Here is a 19377-nt window from a genome sequence, read left to right as displayed (position 1 = left end):
ATAGTTTAACCCTTCAGACACCAGCAAAACCGTGGCAGGTTACCGACCTCATTTTAAAATAAACATGTACCTTGACTAATGTCTCAAAACAATCATTATTTTTTGAGCGCAGTTTCCCTTGTTTAGCTGAAAGGTCCCTGGGGCCTGAAGGACTGTTACTTTACTGGCATATGAAAAGCTACAGTGTACAAACAATTCTCAACCAAACACTTCTAAACAAAGCAAATATGGTCTGTAGGCCTCCTCCACAAAAAAAGATCCCTGGACTGAGTAGGACAGGCAGCTTAAATAAGGGTTACAAAAAAACTATATTAAACATACTGAAAGACAGATATTTGCTCTGATAATTACACAAATAAATCATTTTAAAACGGTACGTTGTATTCACAAATGCTACCATGTTTTTCCCAAATGCCATCTCAGAGTATTTATTTATAATGATTCTTGCCAGTTCACAGTACTGACATACTGGATGATAATCATTAAACTTAAAACAGGCTCACAGACGTCAGCACTTCAATATTCTTTATTCAGTTTACAGAATTACTCCATTTTGTAATTTGAAGGAGAAAAAAAAGCATTAGGGCTATTTACAATCAGTTTGAAAACTTTGCTTTATACAGATTTGAATCCTGATCAATATGAACAACACTCTTTTAAGACCTATTACTGTGTTATAAAGCATTTATTTAAAGCAATAACCACAGAAAATAATGATTATATTATTTAGATTATCAACAGTTGAAAAATAAAAGAAACCAAAGAAAACACAGTCATTACAATAAGTCGAATCAATGATAAGGATGTTCTGCATAAAGTACAAGACATACTGTCTGCAAGTGACCATTTGAACTGCTAATAAGCTATTTATATAGACCATCGTACACTAAACACCAATATATATCAATAATATCTATAGTCATGTACTATATAAGATTCATATTAAATATATTCTACACATATGTAACCTTAATTTTTGGAATATAATTCCCATTGGAAAAATATAAAACCTTTTTTTACAGGATTAGATGAAAAAGCTCGTGCTTCAGTGTTGTGCAAATTGATTTATTATCTACTGCAAAAAAAAAAAAAAAAAATTTAAATAAAAAAAAAATTAACTTCTGGCTTGTACTGCAGGCACCAACATCCACTACTACACCATGGTTAAAAAAAAAAGTAGAGTAATTAATACGGGAGGGACGCGTTGTTCTTTTCTCCCCCACTAGAGGAGTCGTTTAAATATGTTTTTTACAGTCTCTGGACGCAACACTGGCGACGACTGGAGACGCGACTGCGGAAAGTCTCCAGCAAAGTGGTGAGCGAGCGTGGGATGGCAAGCCCTGGATGATTGGTTAGTTTGCTTGTTAAGCCTTCATGCGTGATTGGACAAAAAAGACCCCTCCCCTCTCTCTCCCAGGTAAATGCACTCATGGTATTAGGGGATTAGTTCATAACGTGCACTTTTCAGAATGCCTACAGGATTTTCAAGAAAAACAAAACAAACAAAAACAAAACAAAAAAAATACTCCTCTGTCAATTGCAATCTGATCGCAGGCATGTCCATGTTTTTCCTCTGCTATACTTACATCACACAAGTTTGATCAATTTAGTGGTTAAATTGTACTTTCTAGGGTTTGGTTGACATACCATAATAACCAGCCTGCAATTTAGAACATGTATATAATATCTTGCATCCTAAAAGGAATTTGGTGACAGAACAGAGGGCTTTCATTCGGTAGAACCTGGAACATTCCATCCCAAAAACTCCGCCCCCAATATCTGTCCACCTCCTCCCCCTTTTGCTGTGATTCCCCTGAATCTCATTAAAAACTGTCATAACACTTTAAAAAATTTTAAAAAATAAAATAAAATCAATCAGACTGCAAACAATCTTCTTCGAACTCAGACAGACAGACGGAAACATTCCTGTATGCGAAGAGTCCGGACTTGGCGCAGCCACAAGAAATTGTGGCAGTGCGGTAAGCGAATCGGGGAGGGGCAGCCTCAGTCCTGTGTAAACTGATTCCAGAATGGGGGGGTTGGCTGGATGGACGGTTAAAGGGGTGGGGGGGTGGTTACTGGGGAAAAATATAGGGGGGGGGGGGGATAATTATTTGTTTTGATTCTCAAAAAAAATTAGAGATGACCTCTTGGAAAAAAAGATTCTTAAGCGCGATACCAACAGCATAACGGTCCGGATCCTCTTCCTTCGTCTTCAGTTTCCTCTTCCTCCCCCCCATCTTGTTGTTATAGATGTTGTTATACTTAAAATTATTTTGTTTCTTGCAAGATGCATAACGTGTCCAGAACCTTTTTCTATCTTTCATTTGTTCTTCATCCCCCAATTTCACTCCCCTCCCCCCTCTTGGTTTTACAGATTATTGAAAATAATTATTTGTTTATTGGAAACGGCCTACAGGTCCTCCAATCTAAGTGATAATGTGTGTGTTTCTGCAGCGTGACAGACGGACGATATTGCAGCACGGTCAGTGAAGGAGGTGGGGGGGGGGGGGCGGGTGACAGCTGGGTGTATTTACAGGATTGAACAGCAGTTGCTCTCTCCAGTCTTCTCCCGATTCCTCTGACCTGTGGGCGATGACATCATGAGGTCAGAGACATCTGTGACATCACACTTACCTCATCTCCCCTCATCTAATCAAAGTCCTCCCCTCAGTGCACTGCTCACTTGCTGCTGGATAACCCAGTGGCACAGGCAGCAGTACGTCATAAAACACTGGTTCTTAAACTTTTTTATATCACAACCCAAATTAGACACCCCAATTTACAGTCAATATTCTATTTCAAACAAACTCACAGTGAGCTAATACTTTTCCAAGCTGGCAATATTCATTTTGGTTTATTCATAATATGAAATGATAATCATAACAGTCGTTCAGGCATTCCGGAGTAAACCAACTCATTTTATTATCTAGCTTTCTCCGTTACGCTGGGACGGTCAGCGATGGCAATGCCAACAACTACGTCATCAGCACAGTTCCAAAACCAGGGCAACAGAAAAAGGGAAAATAAACAGAACAGTGTTCTGTGAAGGCACGATAAATAGAGAACACATGAAATGACTTCCGAATAAAAATCGAAAAACGGTTACCTTGGGAATTTGGCTCAGGCAGCGTCTCTCTGGCAACTAAGTGCATGACCGTGGTCTTGCCAAGGGGAAGTTTCAATGCTGTAACAAAAAAACAACAAAAAAAAAAAAAAAAAACGGTTTATTTGAGTGTTACGGGGGATACAAACGAAAGAGCAAGAGCATACGCAGTCACGGAAGAGCCTTTCCTGAGAAGAAACGTGAATAAGTGGATCCGCGAAACGACAGGGAGCGGCTCGGTTCGCTTTTCAAATTTAAACGTTAACCGAAAATGACAGGCGCATAAAGACCGTTCTATTGCAGAGACGGGAAGTGACACGGGCGCGCGAACCTTAGCTCCGCTTTGCCCATCAAACACATCCATCTCCTTCCATTTTCTGCCCTCCCCTCCAAACCTTCGGACAAAAACACTTTATTTTACCAGCGTTTTTGGTACAAGGTCTCGCCTCGATTCTGAGTTCCAAATATTTTCTTGTGCGGGGAGTTAACTGTTGCACCGTTACGTAATGCTCCTGAATTCACATTTTGTCCTAATGAATGCCAAGGAGTTCACATGATTTTACTAATTTACTCGAGATTTTCCTTCGGGGAAAGACCATTTCACTTGTCAAATGAAAAGTCACTTAAGAAAAGGGAATATGTTTGACAAGAAAAAAAAAAAAGATTTTAAACCTCATTTCAAGACTACACATACAAGGTGCTTGTTAAGACAGACTTGTTTTTTTGCAGTCTATCCCACCCCACCCTGTTCCAAGCACCTCTGGCCACCATCTGCAGCAAAACAAACCAAAACAAAAACAAGAAGCCTTTTCCCTCTCCAGACAGGAATGTCTCCTCCCCTCCTATGTTTTTTGGGTGAAAGTGTGTTTATGGGGGAACTGAGGCCCCCATGCCCTGAAGCCTTCCTACCAGCCCCCACCCCACAGGAAGAGCTGCTTCCTGTGGGTTTAGAAAAAATTCTCTCTCTTTCTCTAATAAAAAAGAAAAACATTTATTGCGTTCATTCACTCTGTTCTCCTCCAGAAGTGTTACTTCAGGCTTCTCCTCCCTCCTCCTCGTTGCCGGGGAAATCTCGCACCTCAAGGTGTGTTTCTCCGGGGCGGGGGGGGGGGGACACACCTGTTGTGAGTCACAGCTCCTTCTTGCTCAGCCCATCTGTTAGCATCTCCCTGCTGCAGCTCAGGAATGGAGATTCCCTCATGGGGACACGCTTTTCACCCACACTACAGACTGCACCGCACACCGTACAGCAGTGCAGCAGTGCAGCAGGGAAGCCTTTAGTACAGACCCATAGAGCAGCGCATAAATGCAGTCTTTATAGCAGACCCCCCCCCCCCCGTACAGTACACCAGTACTGCAGAGGAAAATAAAAAAAAAACGTTTAAAAGTGCCCTCCAGACCAGAGGAGAGAGAGAGTGCACCTCTAGAGTGGGAGAGAGAGAGAATAGAGAGAGAGAGAGAATGTACCTCCAGAGCAGGGGAGAGCGGGGGAGAGAGAGAGAGCACACCTTCAGAGAGAAAGAGAGAGAGAGAGAGAGAGCATACTTCCAGAGAAAGAGAGAGAGAGAGCATACCTTCAGAGAGAGAGAGAGAGAGAGAGAGAGAGGGCGCATACCTCCAGAGAAAGAGAGAGAGCATACCTCCAGAGAAAGAGAGAGGGCGCATACCTCCAGAGAAAGAGAGAGAAAGAGAGAGAGAGAGGGCGCATACCTCCGAGCGTGACGTTGCCGTGCAGGAACCTGCCCTGGTAGATGAGACGGAGAATGTTGGGACTGCTGACCTGCTCCTCTTCCCAATCTGGATGGAAAAGTAGAGAGAGGGGGATGAGGGGAGGAGGGATGAGAAAGAGGGATGAGGAAGAAAGAGGAAAAGACGTGAGGCATTAGAAAGCTTTAGTGACTCATAAAAGGCAGTTTTGTTCAATGTATCTGTCCATGTTCGCATAAATATATGATTTGTTAAAATAAATTTGGGGCAGGGCTGGCCATATCCGACTCCCACCCAAATTTGGAACGACCAATTGTCTGCAATCACATTCGTCTTCGTGCGGGAACCCCACTGCCGATTCGGGAGAGTGTGGACACCCACAGTTCTCCTCTGCATCACGTGGCGTCACCAGCTGCTTCTTATCACACCACAGACCAGTTACAGCTCGCACAGAGCTGGGTCTGAGGAAGAGCTTTCACACGCAGCTTCGACTGCAACCTGCAGGCACCCGATCGACCAGCAGGGGTCGCTAGACAGCAACACGTGTGGAACCCACCATTTCACCGGGTGATGCAATCGGCAACTGCGCATCACCTAACGAAGCCAACGGGCACAGTCGGGCACTGGCACTGGCATTGGCACAGTCCAGGTTTCGATCAATACATGGTTTTTTTAAAAATCCATTTTGATTCAGGTCATGGTTTCAACTCTTCCCACTGACAGCAGGGTGACCTTTAAACAGCAGGAGGAAGTGGCCTGATAAAGATTTAAAATCCCGCCTCAACAGCTCGCTGAAGAACACAAAGACAAAAACAGCAAACAATGCATCTTAAAGCACCTTCAAAGGACCTCAAAATGCTTTTACACACACACACACACACACACACACTATGGGTTAGTGGGGACTCAGGCTGGTATGACACTGGCCGGCTCCCGAGCGCGAATCGGAAAAGCGGGACTCGTTCAGGACCCTTTCGCTTCCGCGGCCGCGTGCCGCTGCTCTCCGCGGCGGTCCGAACGGCTCCAGACGGGTCTCGGACACGGACGCGCGTTTCCAGCGTTGCAGGTCGCTGCGCGGTGTGCGTCACGAGTATTCGGTTTCTCCGGAAAAACTTCTGATTTCTCCCACCTGAGAAGGTTCCAGTGCTTCTCGCTGTGCCAGGAACCACCATTACCCAGCCCCCCCCGGAAGTGTCTGCTGTCTCCGTGGTGATCGGCTAGGGGTAAACCGTGCAGCGAAACCCTCGTTCCCTGTGGCCAAAGGGGAGTTTCATACCAATTAGACACGACGGCGAAGATTTAGGCCAGAGGGACTGTTAAAATCTCAGGTGTGCCCCCTTGTTTTTGACTGCTGTGGTGCGGAAGCGTTACGTCAGCCAGTGATTCTCCAAGTGCCACACCAGGTGAGCAAAAGGCAGATAACCGGACACCCAAAATCGGACGATAAATAAATCCCTTTTCGCTGATATGAGTGCCCCTCTGTCACAGGGGTGACAAACTCCAGTCCTGGAGGGCCACAGGGTTTGCTGGTTAAACTCCAGTCCTGGAGGGCCACAGGGTTTGCTGGTTCAACTCCAGTCCTGGAGGTCCACAGTGTTTGCTGGTTAAACTCCAGTCCTGGAGGTCCACAGTGTTTGCTGGTTAAACTCCAGTCCTGGAGGTCCACAGGGTTTGCAGGTTTAACTCCGGTCCAGGAGGGCTGCAGTGTTTAATTTCCCTTTGAATCACCAGCCAATTTAGGCCTTGGAACGCAGGTTCCTGGAATCTCGAGCCAATCAATCAGTGGCCTAAATTAAGCACTTGGGCACTGAAACGCAGTGAGAATCAGCACCAATCAGCACTAAATCAAAGAAGAAAAAACCCCCCCCCCCACAGAACACTGAACCCCCCCTGTGCACCTCACGCAAGGTGTGACATAGCGGCGCGAGTCTGCAGGTCACAGACAGGCCGGGTCCCAGAATGCCGTGCTCCCGGGTGACACGCTCGGTGGGGGGGGCAGGCCCAGGCCCCACAGCTCATTACTGCACAGCCAGACACACTCAGGGCTGCAAAGCCAGGCGGTGCACTTTAATGAGTCCTTCGCTTCAGCGCGTTCTGCCCCCCCCAAATCCCCCCAATCCCCCCAATCCCCCCCTCCCTTCCACACCACGCTTACGCACCCCTCAGACACTGATGGAATTATAATCTCTCTGTCTTCCGGGGAAGGGGGGGTTTGTGCCGATTTTAATAAGACACAAGCTCCAGGCTCCCCCCCCCCCCCACAATGCAACATGCTCAACTCTGAGGAAGTGCATTTCATATCGTCAGAACATCTTTTTATCCAGGGTTGCATATATACTTAGAGTTGAACTAACCCCAAAAGATTTAACAGCACGGCAAAAAAAGAGAATCAAGGGGAATAAAAAAAACCCCAGAATAAGTAGCAATAACAGGTCTGTAATCCAAAAGAAAAAGAAGCAGTGATGACCTTCTTTTTTTTTTAAAGAAAAGCATTAGCAGCAGACGTTTTATCGCCCCCCCATTGCTTCCCCGCTGAGGTGCTATTCCTGGTTCCTCCGGGCTAGAGCGGTGATGACTGCGTACAGGCGGTACACCTGAGGGCCCCAGAGCACGCGCAGAGAGCCGCTCACCCATTGGCCAGTTGTCGCAGACGTGCTTGGCGATGTCCGCGGCGGAGTCGTTGGGCGAGAACAGGAACTCCTTAGTCTTCCCGCTCACCAGGATGAGCCTCAAGTTGATCTGCAGCGAGGAGGAGAGACAAAGGAGACAGTTAGAGCCCACCGGCTAGTGTGTGTGTGTGTGTGTATGTGTATGTGTATGTGTGTGTGTGTGTGTGTGTGTGTGTGTGTGTGTGTGTGTGTGTGTGTGTGTGTGTCTGTGTCTGTGTGTGTATAAGAGCTTTAGCACAGCTTTAGCCATGATACTCTCTGTCTGACCGGGCTTTTGAACGTGCATTAATAAGCATTAATACGCTTGGCTATCAAGCTAAAAGGGAGACATTTTTGTCGAAGGGAAGTTCATTTCCTGTTCCTGATGCATTCAGTGAACTGCACTGCCTCGAGACTCTGACTCAGCGCATCTGTGAACTGTCCGAAGCCTTTTAACCAATACACCGTAAAGACCAACAGCACACATGGGGGTAAATTTATAAATGCATACGTCACTTTTCATGTTGTTGTTATTATCCTGAGAGAAGTGTATGCTTCGCTTTCCATCCGTGACACCAGGAAGCCAGAGTGTGACATAGGGAGAGAAAGGGAAAAGACAGAGAGAGAGAGAAAGAGAAGAGAGAGAGAAGAGAGAGCATGTGCTGATAGTCACTTCTGTCTCTACTGAGTGTCAGAGAGACGAAGTCGGGGGGGGGGGGGGGGGGACATACTTCCGGGAGATTATATTTCATATCACAGATCTGTCACATTAACTGGCAGAACGGCCCTGGGGGGTTGGGGAGGGGCAAGGCGAGAGGCCAAAGAGAAGAGGAAGCGTAAGGTGAACATGCTGCAGAAGAGAGATGTTAAAAGAAGGCTCGCTTGTTTCCGGAGGTTTTCTGTTACAGGCAATAGAGCTACACAAGCAGTGGCGGCAGTGTAGCGCAGTGGTTAGGGAACTGGAGTCGCAATTCAGAGGTTGCGAGTTCGATTCCCAGTCGGTGTGCTGCCACCGTACCCTTGTACACTCAAACCAGGCTCAAACCACTCTCAAACCACGCTCAAACCACACTCAAACTGCACTCAAACCACACTCAAACCACACTCACACAGAAACAGCAATAATAATGACAATTATCACGACCATCTTGCCAGCTCTCGTGGTTGGGGTGGGGCGGAGGGGGGGGAGCTGGTATGGGACGGTGGAAGACGCAGCTCCTTAATACCACACTAAGACCAAATCATCCCTAGCCAGGCGCACTTCACTGAAACTGCAATGAAAATGCAGTCGGGGATCTCGGTGGAATACCAGCTCATCGGGTGCGATCACGACTCCCGCCTGTGACGTGTCTGTTTTTCGTCCGACAGGAACAGCAGGGGAATCATCACGAATCCGACTGGGGGGGGGGGGGGGGGCGGGGTGAACGGGCAACACCTTCCAGTCCGCCTCCAGAATGTCACTCGAGAGTTCATTAACATCACTCAGGCGGATTTTTATCCCTAGCTGAATGGCAACAAGAGGATCATCCTCAGGTAGTATGCTTCAGAAAACGGACCTAGCATAACAGATACCTTTAGCTTATAAAAAACAATAATCATAATAAACGTATGAATTCAAATTATTTAACAAAAGGTATTCGGTATATTGCAATAAATAGAAGAAAACAATTAAATTACATTTCTCTACAGGGTTTCCTAGGTTAAGCAGAAAATAATGAGTTGGTACAGGTCAGGTCTACACAGCGCAACCCTGCTCAGCGGGGATCTGACAGGTAACCCAGATAGGTGATAAGTGAGCTTCCGTGTGAGAAACTAAGGGTTCCCTTTAACAAAGAAATGAGCAAACTCATAAATATGCATGAGTCACGAAAATAGATACGGCATCTTAAAACCAGGTGCATCTCATGCGTCTCTACTGTGATGTCACAATGAATCATTTTAACTTGCATTAAAACCTGGTTCATCTGGAAAGTACCACAACTGTGATGTCACAATGAAACATTTAAATTTGCATTAAACCTGGTTCGCCTGAAGTACCACTGCTGAGGTGTCACAATGGAACTTTGTTAACTCTGTTCTACAGCTCCAAGTTCCATTGAAATAGCACTACTGTGATGTCATAATGAATATGGTTAAGATTCAGCTGCAGCTAAACTGCAAAATCTTTCTCCTGGAACCAATCTTGCCAACTGCTTCAACTTCCTGCTGTGAACATAAGCACCATCTAAATGCACCCACCATCTCTATTAAACTAATTATCTCAAAGCAAGCTCTCAGCCCTCCAGTAAAAAAGCAACTGTATCACATCCCAGGCAATTGTCTGCCTATAACACCATAAAGTGGTCAGAACTTAGCCACGCTATAACAGAGGTCATGAAGAAACAGGAAGTAGGACAGGTACCGAGGGCCTCCTTCCTGTTTCCATAGAAATGGTCTCTGCTGGGAAAGAATTCTGACACAATAACACCTACATACACACTCTCTCTCTCTCTCTCTCCCTCTCACCCTCTACCTCTTACCCTCTGTCTCTCCTTCTTAGTATCTTTTCCCCCTCCCTCTCTTTCTCTCTTCATTTTGATCTCTATCCTTCTCCCATCTTTCCACATCTCCTGCTTCTCTCTCTGTCTCCCTGCTTAGCTCTCTATCCCTTCACCTCTATCACTCTCTCCCTCCCTTGTTAATTCAGTCCTAATTGCCCTTTACTGACACAACATACAAACATCTCTCCCCCCTTCACTGAAAGGCCAACACCAGCACCTCCTCTCTCTCTGTCACTCTGTACGTGGATGCCCACAGCAGACTGAAGAGAATCCATTCTATCCATTCAATTTTACACAAACTCGGAGTAACAGGACCTGTGATTGGTGGAACACTAACCTATGGGCCAGAGTGAGAAGGAGACAGCGAGCCCTTGAAATACAGATGTACAACAAATCAACTGCAGCCTGGATTTACAGGAGCAGGATGAGCTTCTATGAACTCTCAAAAGGGGACCTCTTCAAGTGCATGAATTAGCCATCACAGAGGATGCCACTTCCATGCCAGAATCCCCCAAAGAGGAGGATTTTCCTTAAACCATCTCTGCACTTCATTCCAAGTACATCATTATAAAACGAGTAAATTTCTTGCTTGTTTGAATGCACATACGGTATATATGTAAAAACTCATCTAATCATGCATCATGAAAATAGAGGTCCAAACATCTACACAACAGTATAAACCACTTTATGAGAGTATTATACAACTATGCTCAATAACATGTAATAATTTACAATACATTTTCATCCAAATTTTATAATAATCGACATGCTGTCTCAACATTTTGTCCTTGTCAAGGACAAATTACACATTAACATAACTCAGTTTACATATTATCCACTCACGTGGTTGGAGAGCTCTTGAGAACACTTGATACTCAGCTGTTTTACTCCACAGTGAAAGAGTAGAGTCCACAGCAGATTCAGCCACAGATACTAAAACACTACTCAGATATTCAGCCTCAGATACTATATTACCTACCCAGATACTCAGCCACAGATACTAAAACACTACCCAGATATTCAGCCACAGATACCATAACACTACCAACTCAGATACTCAGGCACAGATACTATAGCGCTACCCAGATATTCAGACACTGATACCATAACGCTACCTACCCAGATACTCAGCCACAGATACTATAACACTACCAGATATTCAGCCACACTGAACACCTGTCTGTCTGAGGCAGACACTGAGCACTCGTCTGACGCACTCACTGAACACCACTGTGAGAAGCCCCGGGCACAGTCACAGAGTTAAATGTGAGTTTGGCATTTTCCCCATAAAGAGAATGAAATAAATAAAAACCGGTATAAATTAATCTGTCAGGAGGCCCGGGAGCTCTCTGTGCAGACGAGAGGAGAGATGGGGTCTAATTAAGACCCTGAGACGTCCTCAGAGCCAGCTCATTTCTAACATTCAACCAAGGAGCTGCCAGCCAAAGGAGCCCAGCTTCTGCTCCTGAGAGGAAGGGACACACACACACACACACACACACACACACACACACACACATATGCATGTACACCACACCAGACACACACACACACACACACACACAGGCACACACCCATATGCATGTACACCACACCAGACAGACACACACACACACACACACACACACACACACACACACACACAGGCACACACCCATATGCATGTACACCACACCAGACAGACACACACACACACACACACACACACACAGGCACACACCCATATGCATGTACACCACACCAGACACACACACACACACACACACACAGGCACACACCCATATGCATGTACACCACACCAGACACACACACACACAACACACACGCGCGCGCGCGCTCACACACACACAAGCACACCCGTATGCATGTACACCACACCAGACAGACACACACACACACACACACACACAGGCACACACCCATATGTATGTACACCACACCAGACACACACACACACACACACCCACACATATGCATGTTCACCACACCAGACAGACACACACACACACACACACGCGCACACACACACACAGGCACACACCCATATGCATGTACACCACACCAGACAGACACACACACACACACACACACACACACAGGCACACACCCATATGCATGTACACCACACCAGTCACACACACACATCACACACACGCGCACTCACACACATACCACACACACACACACACACACACACACACACGCGCGCGCGCGCGCTCACACACGCACACACACACATACCACACACACACACACGCATCACACCCACCACACCACACACACAATGCAAGGCCATATTCAGAAGCAAGGCCCTGGTTAAGCTTCAATTGCTATGCATGTACAGGAAGTCAGAACGCCCATAGGAGGCATCTGCGTGTGCAGAATAACCCCCGACAGAATGACAGACAGACAGACAGACAGCTAAAGCGAAGAGCGTTTCTTAAAACATTTTTATTATTTATTCTCTTCTGCTTGTTCATCTGTCTCACATCCCTTGTGACAGGAAGTCCCTTTAACCAAGATGCAGCTGCCGGAAGAGCCCGGTCCATCCGAGAGCTCAAAATAAATGCTTGTCAACACGTCCCCCTTTTTAAAAATCTTTTTTTACATTTTATTTTATCTTTATTTCTTTACAGCTGTGCGCAGTGCAGCTAAAAAACACAAATGCTCCTTTCATTTCCCCATTCTGTCTGTTCACACCTCCACAGCCAGCAAAGTACTGTATATGTGGCCAATAATTCAGTGCCTGCAGGGTCTCTCCCTTCTCTGGGATGTATCTCCCTGCCACAGTCCTCTTTCTCTGCCATTATGGCTCCAATCATGAACCACAAGAAGGAACATACACGAGACAACACAGAGATAACTGCGAAACTTTACATCTTAGGCACTTAGCTGGCTGTGCCGCCATTATGGTTCCAATCATGAACCACAAGAAGGAATATACACGAGACAACACAGAGATAACTGCGAAACTTTACATCTTAGGCACTTAGCTGGCTGAGCCGCCATTATGGCTCCAATCATGAACCACAAGAGGGAACATACACAAGACAACACAGAGATAACTGCAAAACTTTACATCTTAGGCACTTAGCTGGCAGCGCCGCCATTGCGGCTCCATGGAAACACATAGAAACTCAAAACTGGCCCTTGAATCCAGCCCTGGTTTTCTTTTCTCCCCGGTAATTCACTGAACCAGGAGTGCCACTGATTGGCCAGACAGCCTTCACACCTGACTCCCAGGTAAAGGGAGGGTGGGAAAACCAGCAGGTCTCGGCTCTCGAGTAACAGGGATTTAGCAGACGCTCACGCCCAGACACCCTTAACCAGAAAGGACCGGTTGTGGCTGCAGGCTTAGCTTCAACCAAGCAGTTGCACACCTGATACTACTAATCAAGGTTGCTTAGCAAAGAACTGCAGTGGCTGATTAGCAGAATCAGGTGTGCAACTGCTTATTTGGAACAGAAGCCTGCAGCCACACTGGCCCGTTCCGGATATGACTGATGACCCCCTGGCTCTCGAGCAAGGGCTTCGGTTGGCCAGGTCAACGGGAGTCCAGTCCTGTCCGAAAAGAGCTGATGAAAGTGCAGGCTTTTTTTTTTAGCCCAGCGCTACGACACCCAACTAATCAACCAATCACAGTCTTCCCGGCGGGAAACAAAATGGCGGCAACGAGGTCCTCACGGGAACACGTCTCTCGTGAGAAACGCCGCACGCTTGGACCAGGCCTGAGACTTCCTGCTTTAAGACTGACAGGAAGTAGCCCCACGCTGAATAATAAGAGTAAGCGTGTAGCGGGAGCACACTGGGGATAATAATACTTCTGCCTCTGGGCTACTGTTTATGAGTGAGAGAGGGGAGAGAGGAGGAGAGAGAGAGAGAGAGGGAGGGAGGGAGAGAGGAGGAGAGAGGGAGAAAGGAAGGGAGAGAGAGAGGGGGAAGGGAGAGAGAGAGGGGGAAGAGAGAGAGATGAGGGGGAAGAGAGAGATGAGGGAGAGAGCAAGACAGAGAGGAGGAGAGGGAGGGAGAGAAAGGGAGAGAGAGTGAGAGAGAGAGATGGAGCATGAGAGATAGATGGAGAGAGAGAGAGACAGATAGAGGAGAGGGAGGGAGACAGAGAGAGAGAGAGAGAGAGAGAGAGAGAGAGAGAGAGATCATGCTCCTCATTGAAAGAGCCTCCACATCAGCACCAGTACATTTCCTGAGGGTCAGGAACTGAGAGCGTAATGGAGAAAACATCCAGCTCATTACCCAGAAGCGCAGTTTCCCTCGCCTGCGACACCACTTCCCCTCTCCCCGTCGCGACAGAGGCAATGCGTCTGAAAAACCCAGCTATTTCACAAGACGAGGCGGCGAAGAGGACAGCATGCAGAAGGAAACCTCTGCCCTCCTCTCGTCCTTTTTAAACTTCTGCTTCGTACACAGATTCGCAATCTAGCAGTTCCCCCATAATAATAAAAAGACGCTCTGTTCCTTTTCAGACTGGTGTGAGTCTTACTACACTGCCTTAACACTGGTACTAATTCAGCCCTGTGCACCTGAAGCCATCCCACGTTAGGGCTGTTAATCGCGACATGGCTCAGCACACGCACGTTTTAATCAGTAACGTGCCACGGAACCGGCCAATCGCAACGTAACGCCCACAACATGCCTTTGCTGCACACGCCACATGCTGCAGCGCTATGAATTCGTCAATGAACGATATAGGTTTTAATAGATTACATATGCGGGGGTGGGGTGTTACAAGTCCAGAGGGTAGCATATTTACCATGTTTTTAAGCCTTTAAGGTGCAAAATCACAAATATGCGATTAGAATGTTCTTGACTGACCCACCCCCCTTATCCCTACCCCCCCCCCAATCCACTGCTCCCCTTGCTGTGAGTGACAGCCTTAGAGGGACCTGCTTATGCTGTACGTTTCAAGTATGTGCATGCACGCACACACACACAGACCAACACACACACACACACAGGCAGATCATAAACATGCCAAATCCCCCATGCCATACACACACAAGTACCTTGTTATCTCACAGATATATGCACACCCACCGACATTCCAGCCATGCAATACTGTGCGTGCGTGTGTGTGTGTGTGTGTGTGCACATGAGTGCATGTGCATATGGAATGCATGTGCATGTACCAGTGCATGTATAGACACACAAGTCGGTGGGTGGGTGTGTGTGTGTGAAAAAAAATGTATATGAAAAACAAACTCTTATTTCAGGGAAAACTCTGAGGGCTTGGAAATGACAATCGGGGTGGGGTAGGTGGGGGGGGCGTAGGGAACAGAACGTTTCTTTCCGACTCCGTTCGCACACTCCAGAAAAATGTCACAGGGATCATCTGCTCTCAATCAGCCGAAGCAGTGAGGAGCGGGAGGAGCGGGTCGTTTGTGCAGAACACGTAACTCCGAGATGTTTCTGCCTTAGCATGGCTGACTGGGGGGGGGGGGTGACTCAGAACTCAGAGAGGGTTTTCACACGTTTGCCTAAATTATACGAGCAGCCCTGGAAAAAGTAATGTACAGCAAAAGGCATAGCAAGGAACAGGCTCTTGCTGCCTTCCAGGAACGTATTGTAAATATGTTTATTATTAAAACGTAATGATCAAATAGATTTCACAGCAGTACAAATTTATTTTTCTTTTTTTTCCCCACAAAGCAGCAATAACTTGTGCATTTTCCCATACATTGTTGTTGAATCGTTGCGACATCTTGGCAATATATTTCTTGCTAATATGTTTTCAGTATATTTCCATTTCTGCGATATTCCAGCTCTGCGAATTCCCTTCAGAGTGGAGACGTCAGGCACAGCCGTAACTCTTAAGCCCCGGGCTGAGTGTGACGGCCGAGGACGGGGAGGAGGCCAAGCGGGGAGCGCGTCCGCTCCCTCCTCTGCCCCGTCTGGGCCGGGACGGGGTCAGACCAAGCGGGGAGCGCGTCTGCTCCCTCCTCTGCCCTGTCTGGGCCGGGACGGGGTCACACCAAGCAGGGAGCGCGTCTGCTCCCTCCTCTGCCCTGTCTGGGCCGGGACGGGGTCAGGCCAAGCGGGGAGCGCGTCTGCTCCCTCCTCTGCCCCGTCTGGGCCGGGACGGGGTCAGACCAAGCGGGGAGCGCGTCTGCTCCCTCCTCTGCCCTGTCTGGGCCGGGACGGGGTCAGGCCAAGCGGGGAGCGCGTCTGCTCCCTCCTCTGCCCCGTCTGGGCCAGGACGGGGACGGGTCACGCCCCTGATCGCTCCTGTGAAACCTGCCAGCTTATTGGCTCCTGCACAGGAACTGCCACATCGGCCAGCATCAGCCTTACAGAATGCTTATATCAGAGCCTTCTCACACACACACACACACACACACACACACAGACATGCACACACACACACACACACACACACAGACATGCACACACACACACACAGACACGCACACACACACACACACAGACATGCACACACACACACACACAGACATGCACACACACACACACAGACACGCACACACACACACACACAGACATGCACACACACACACACACACACACACACACACACACACAGACACACTTGAAAAAGGACATGTGTCAGCCTGCTCAGTGCCTCTTAAATTGGCCACTCACACCTGTAATCTCCAGCCTACCCCCCCTCCTCCCTCCTAGCCTAAAGACTTCGAAAACAACATGTGCACAGAGACAGACTGTTGCACAACCTCGCCCTCCTTCTCTCTAAATGAAATCACATCTCGAACATGCGTGATGTGATGAGAAACAGCTCTCTTTTGTCTTCAGCTTTTCCCACCCGTTCTCCTCTGCTCTGCGTGAGAAAAAACCAAAGTGATGCAATGACCCAACGGCTCGCTCTGCACAATGTGCTTTCCTGTTCAGAAAGACATCCTCCCTCCTCCAGAGGCCATTATGATTTCACTGAATAAGGATGGGGGGAAGGGGCCCATTATGACATCAGTGATAAAGGGGAATGGGGCCATTATGACATCACTGAAAAGGGGGGGTTTGATCATTCTTCCAGTGATGTCAGGTTCCGCAGCTGCATGCATGGAAGACAGGGCAGCGTTCGTACCCGGATCCAACGCGACACCACCCTCCTGCTAGCCAGCGAGACAACGCCCTTCGAGTGTTTAAATGTGTCGCACAGCACTCAGTGCGACTGTGACAGCGTGCACTCACAGTGCGACTGTGAAAGAGCTCCATTCAAACCGCTACAGAGAGAATAAAATAACAGCAATAAAAAAAGCTAAGTACTCACAAAATAAAATGGAGTAACTGAATGACAGAAAACAGACTGTGTGAATATAAAATCAGCTTTGAAGGCCCCTAGAATTTAACAGCACATCATATAATTTAAAGGAAAATTAAAGGAAACAATTACCTAAACCTTAAAATTATATAATTTAATGTAAACCAAATCATTAAGTGAGCAAACATCACCAGGGATGAATTTGGTAAATGCTTGAGTCATCCAATCAATCACTGCGATGCCAATGACCTTGGTTTGTTCTGCGTTTTCAACCAAACGCCACATTCTCCGATGCATATTAAACCCTAGGCGTGGATATTCAGTACCGAACACAGACTCCCTCCCCAGGGGGGGATCCCACGTAAATGCAGTCGCTTAAGAGTGGCAGAATCTGTGGGGAACGCCGGAAACAGCTGGAGAGGCGATGGAAGCGAGAGGCGCCGCTCTCGCTGCACGTTTAAAAGGAGGAATAAAACGGGATTTCAGAACACTAAATCCTTACGACCCCACTGCACTTTCCACCAGGCGCAAACACTTGATCCTTTAGCTCATAAACTCTCCTGCAACCCCCGCCTCTCCCCCTCAGTGTATCCAAGCCAGCTTACCCACGTTAACTGGCTTTGAATTACCCAAGGATCACTCCGAAACCACGGGTAGCTGGCCCTTGTCATATGATTTGCTACTCAGGAATCACTGAAACGCCTTGGACTGCACTTAAAAACACAGAGAGCAACAGACCAGCTCCGGACGGGGAAAAAAAAAACAAATTTTCCTTTTAACAATCCTTTGACTTGTTTTCAACACCAATCTGAGGGGTTTTCAGTGTTACTCAGCACTTAAGTCAGCTAAGGCAGCTGATTACAGTTAACTCACCTCACCGGGTATATAACCAGGTGACAGAACTGGACTGTAAAACCAAGACCTCAGGCAGGCACTTCCAGCAAGGCTAAGAGGAGCGTGCCACCGTGAAATGCAGATCTACGCAATGATCCTGGGCCCTGTTTCACAAAGCAGGGTTACCCAGTCAGCTGGACAACGGCACTGAGTAAAACCCGGAAACCCTCCCAAACCTGGAACATGGGCTGAAGTAAAGAGGGCTGTTTTACTCAGCGCAGTTACCCAGCTAACCCAGTAATCCTGCTCCGTGAAATACCGCCCTGTTCAATTACCCTCCAGCGCAAATGACTATTTTTCCAATTACCCTACTGCCATTTAGCAGAATCTCTAACCCAGAGCGACTTCCAATGCAAACAGGAGAGCAGAGATCAGAGACTGGAGTGAGGTAATTTCCCAGAGGGCCAAAGTTCAGTCCTGAGAGAGGCAGCAAGCGCAAGAGCTGCACACTAGGACTGGCAACTTACCCCACTACGCTATTAAACACGAAACCAAGTTATACAAGCAAGAACAGAACCACCCAAAGGAGTAATAAACCACATTATACAAACAGCTGATTATCACAGTGATATCTGAGGATCTTCCATTGCTAAAAAGGCGATGACACATCAGCTGAAGAAAGCTGATATGCCTGAATGAGCACACTCGCCTACTTCTGAGTATGCAAGTTGTATAGAACTGGTATATGACTTGTATACTCAATAGTAAGCACATGCATGAATTTGGATAGTTTTCCCACGATGCACTGCATTCTGAGACAACGGCCTCTGCATTCCAAATCACACCACAGACTTGATGAAGAAATCTCAGATGTAGAGGCCGTGTTCATAGACATGATCACCTCTAAATGTGTGCATCAAACATGTTTGCCTTTTTATTACGTCATCAGATTATACTTCATCAACTTCCTGTGATGCACTCAAAACTTCCAAAGAAAACCCACCCGCGCCCCCTCCAAAAAAAAAAAAATTATTTTTGATGCAGTATTCCATGTCATAGACAATCTCGGACACAATTTATAATGAACCGGGACAGCTGGGGGGAGGGGGGGGGGGAGGGATGACGGGGTAAGATAATGCGAGACCTCAAATTTCCCCGACGCAAGCGGGTTTTGTTCAGAGCGTCTCGCGCGACAGACAGAGAAAAGAGCAGAGCAGAAACGCCCCGGGGCGAGAGAGACACCCGTTCGCTTTCCGTCCCCGTCTGTCATCTTCATGATTTACCGGCTCTCAGAAA

The 19377-nt window shown here is 47.3% G+C and overlaps 1 protein-coding gene across 1 annotated transcript in view; it reads right to left on the bottom strand.

Annotated features, from left to right (window-relative positions):
- Positions 1-508: 508 nt before the first annotated feature.
- The window catches only part of ubl3a (ubiquitin-like 3a), a 33718-nt gene continuing 14849 nt past the window's right edge, over positions 509-19377 (bottom strand). Inside the window, exons 2-5 of the mRNA XM_035433837.1 lie at positions 7444-7552; positions 4817-4903; positions 3110-3187; positions 509-2586 (exon numbers count right to left, since the gene is read on the bottom strand). Coding sequence (XP_035289728.1) covers positions 2534-2586; positions 3110-3187; positions 4817-4903; positions 7444-7552 — 327 coding nt within the window. The 3' untranslated portion in view covers positions 509-2533. The remainder of the gene's footprint in view (positions 2587-3109; positions 3188-4816; positions 4904-7443; positions 7553-19377) is intronic.

This window comes from Anguilla anguilla, chromosome 9 (genome assembly GCF_013347855.1).
Source record: "Anguilla anguilla isolate fAngAng1 chromosome 9, fAngAng1.pri, whole genome shotgun sequence".
Classification (NCBI taxonomy): Eukaryota; Metazoa; Chordata; class Actinopteri; order Anguilliformes; family Anguillidae; genus Anguilla; species Anguilla anguilla.
The sequence above is the reverse complement of the archived record's forward strand: the minus strand, read 5'-3'. Positions and strand labels throughout refer to the sequence as shown.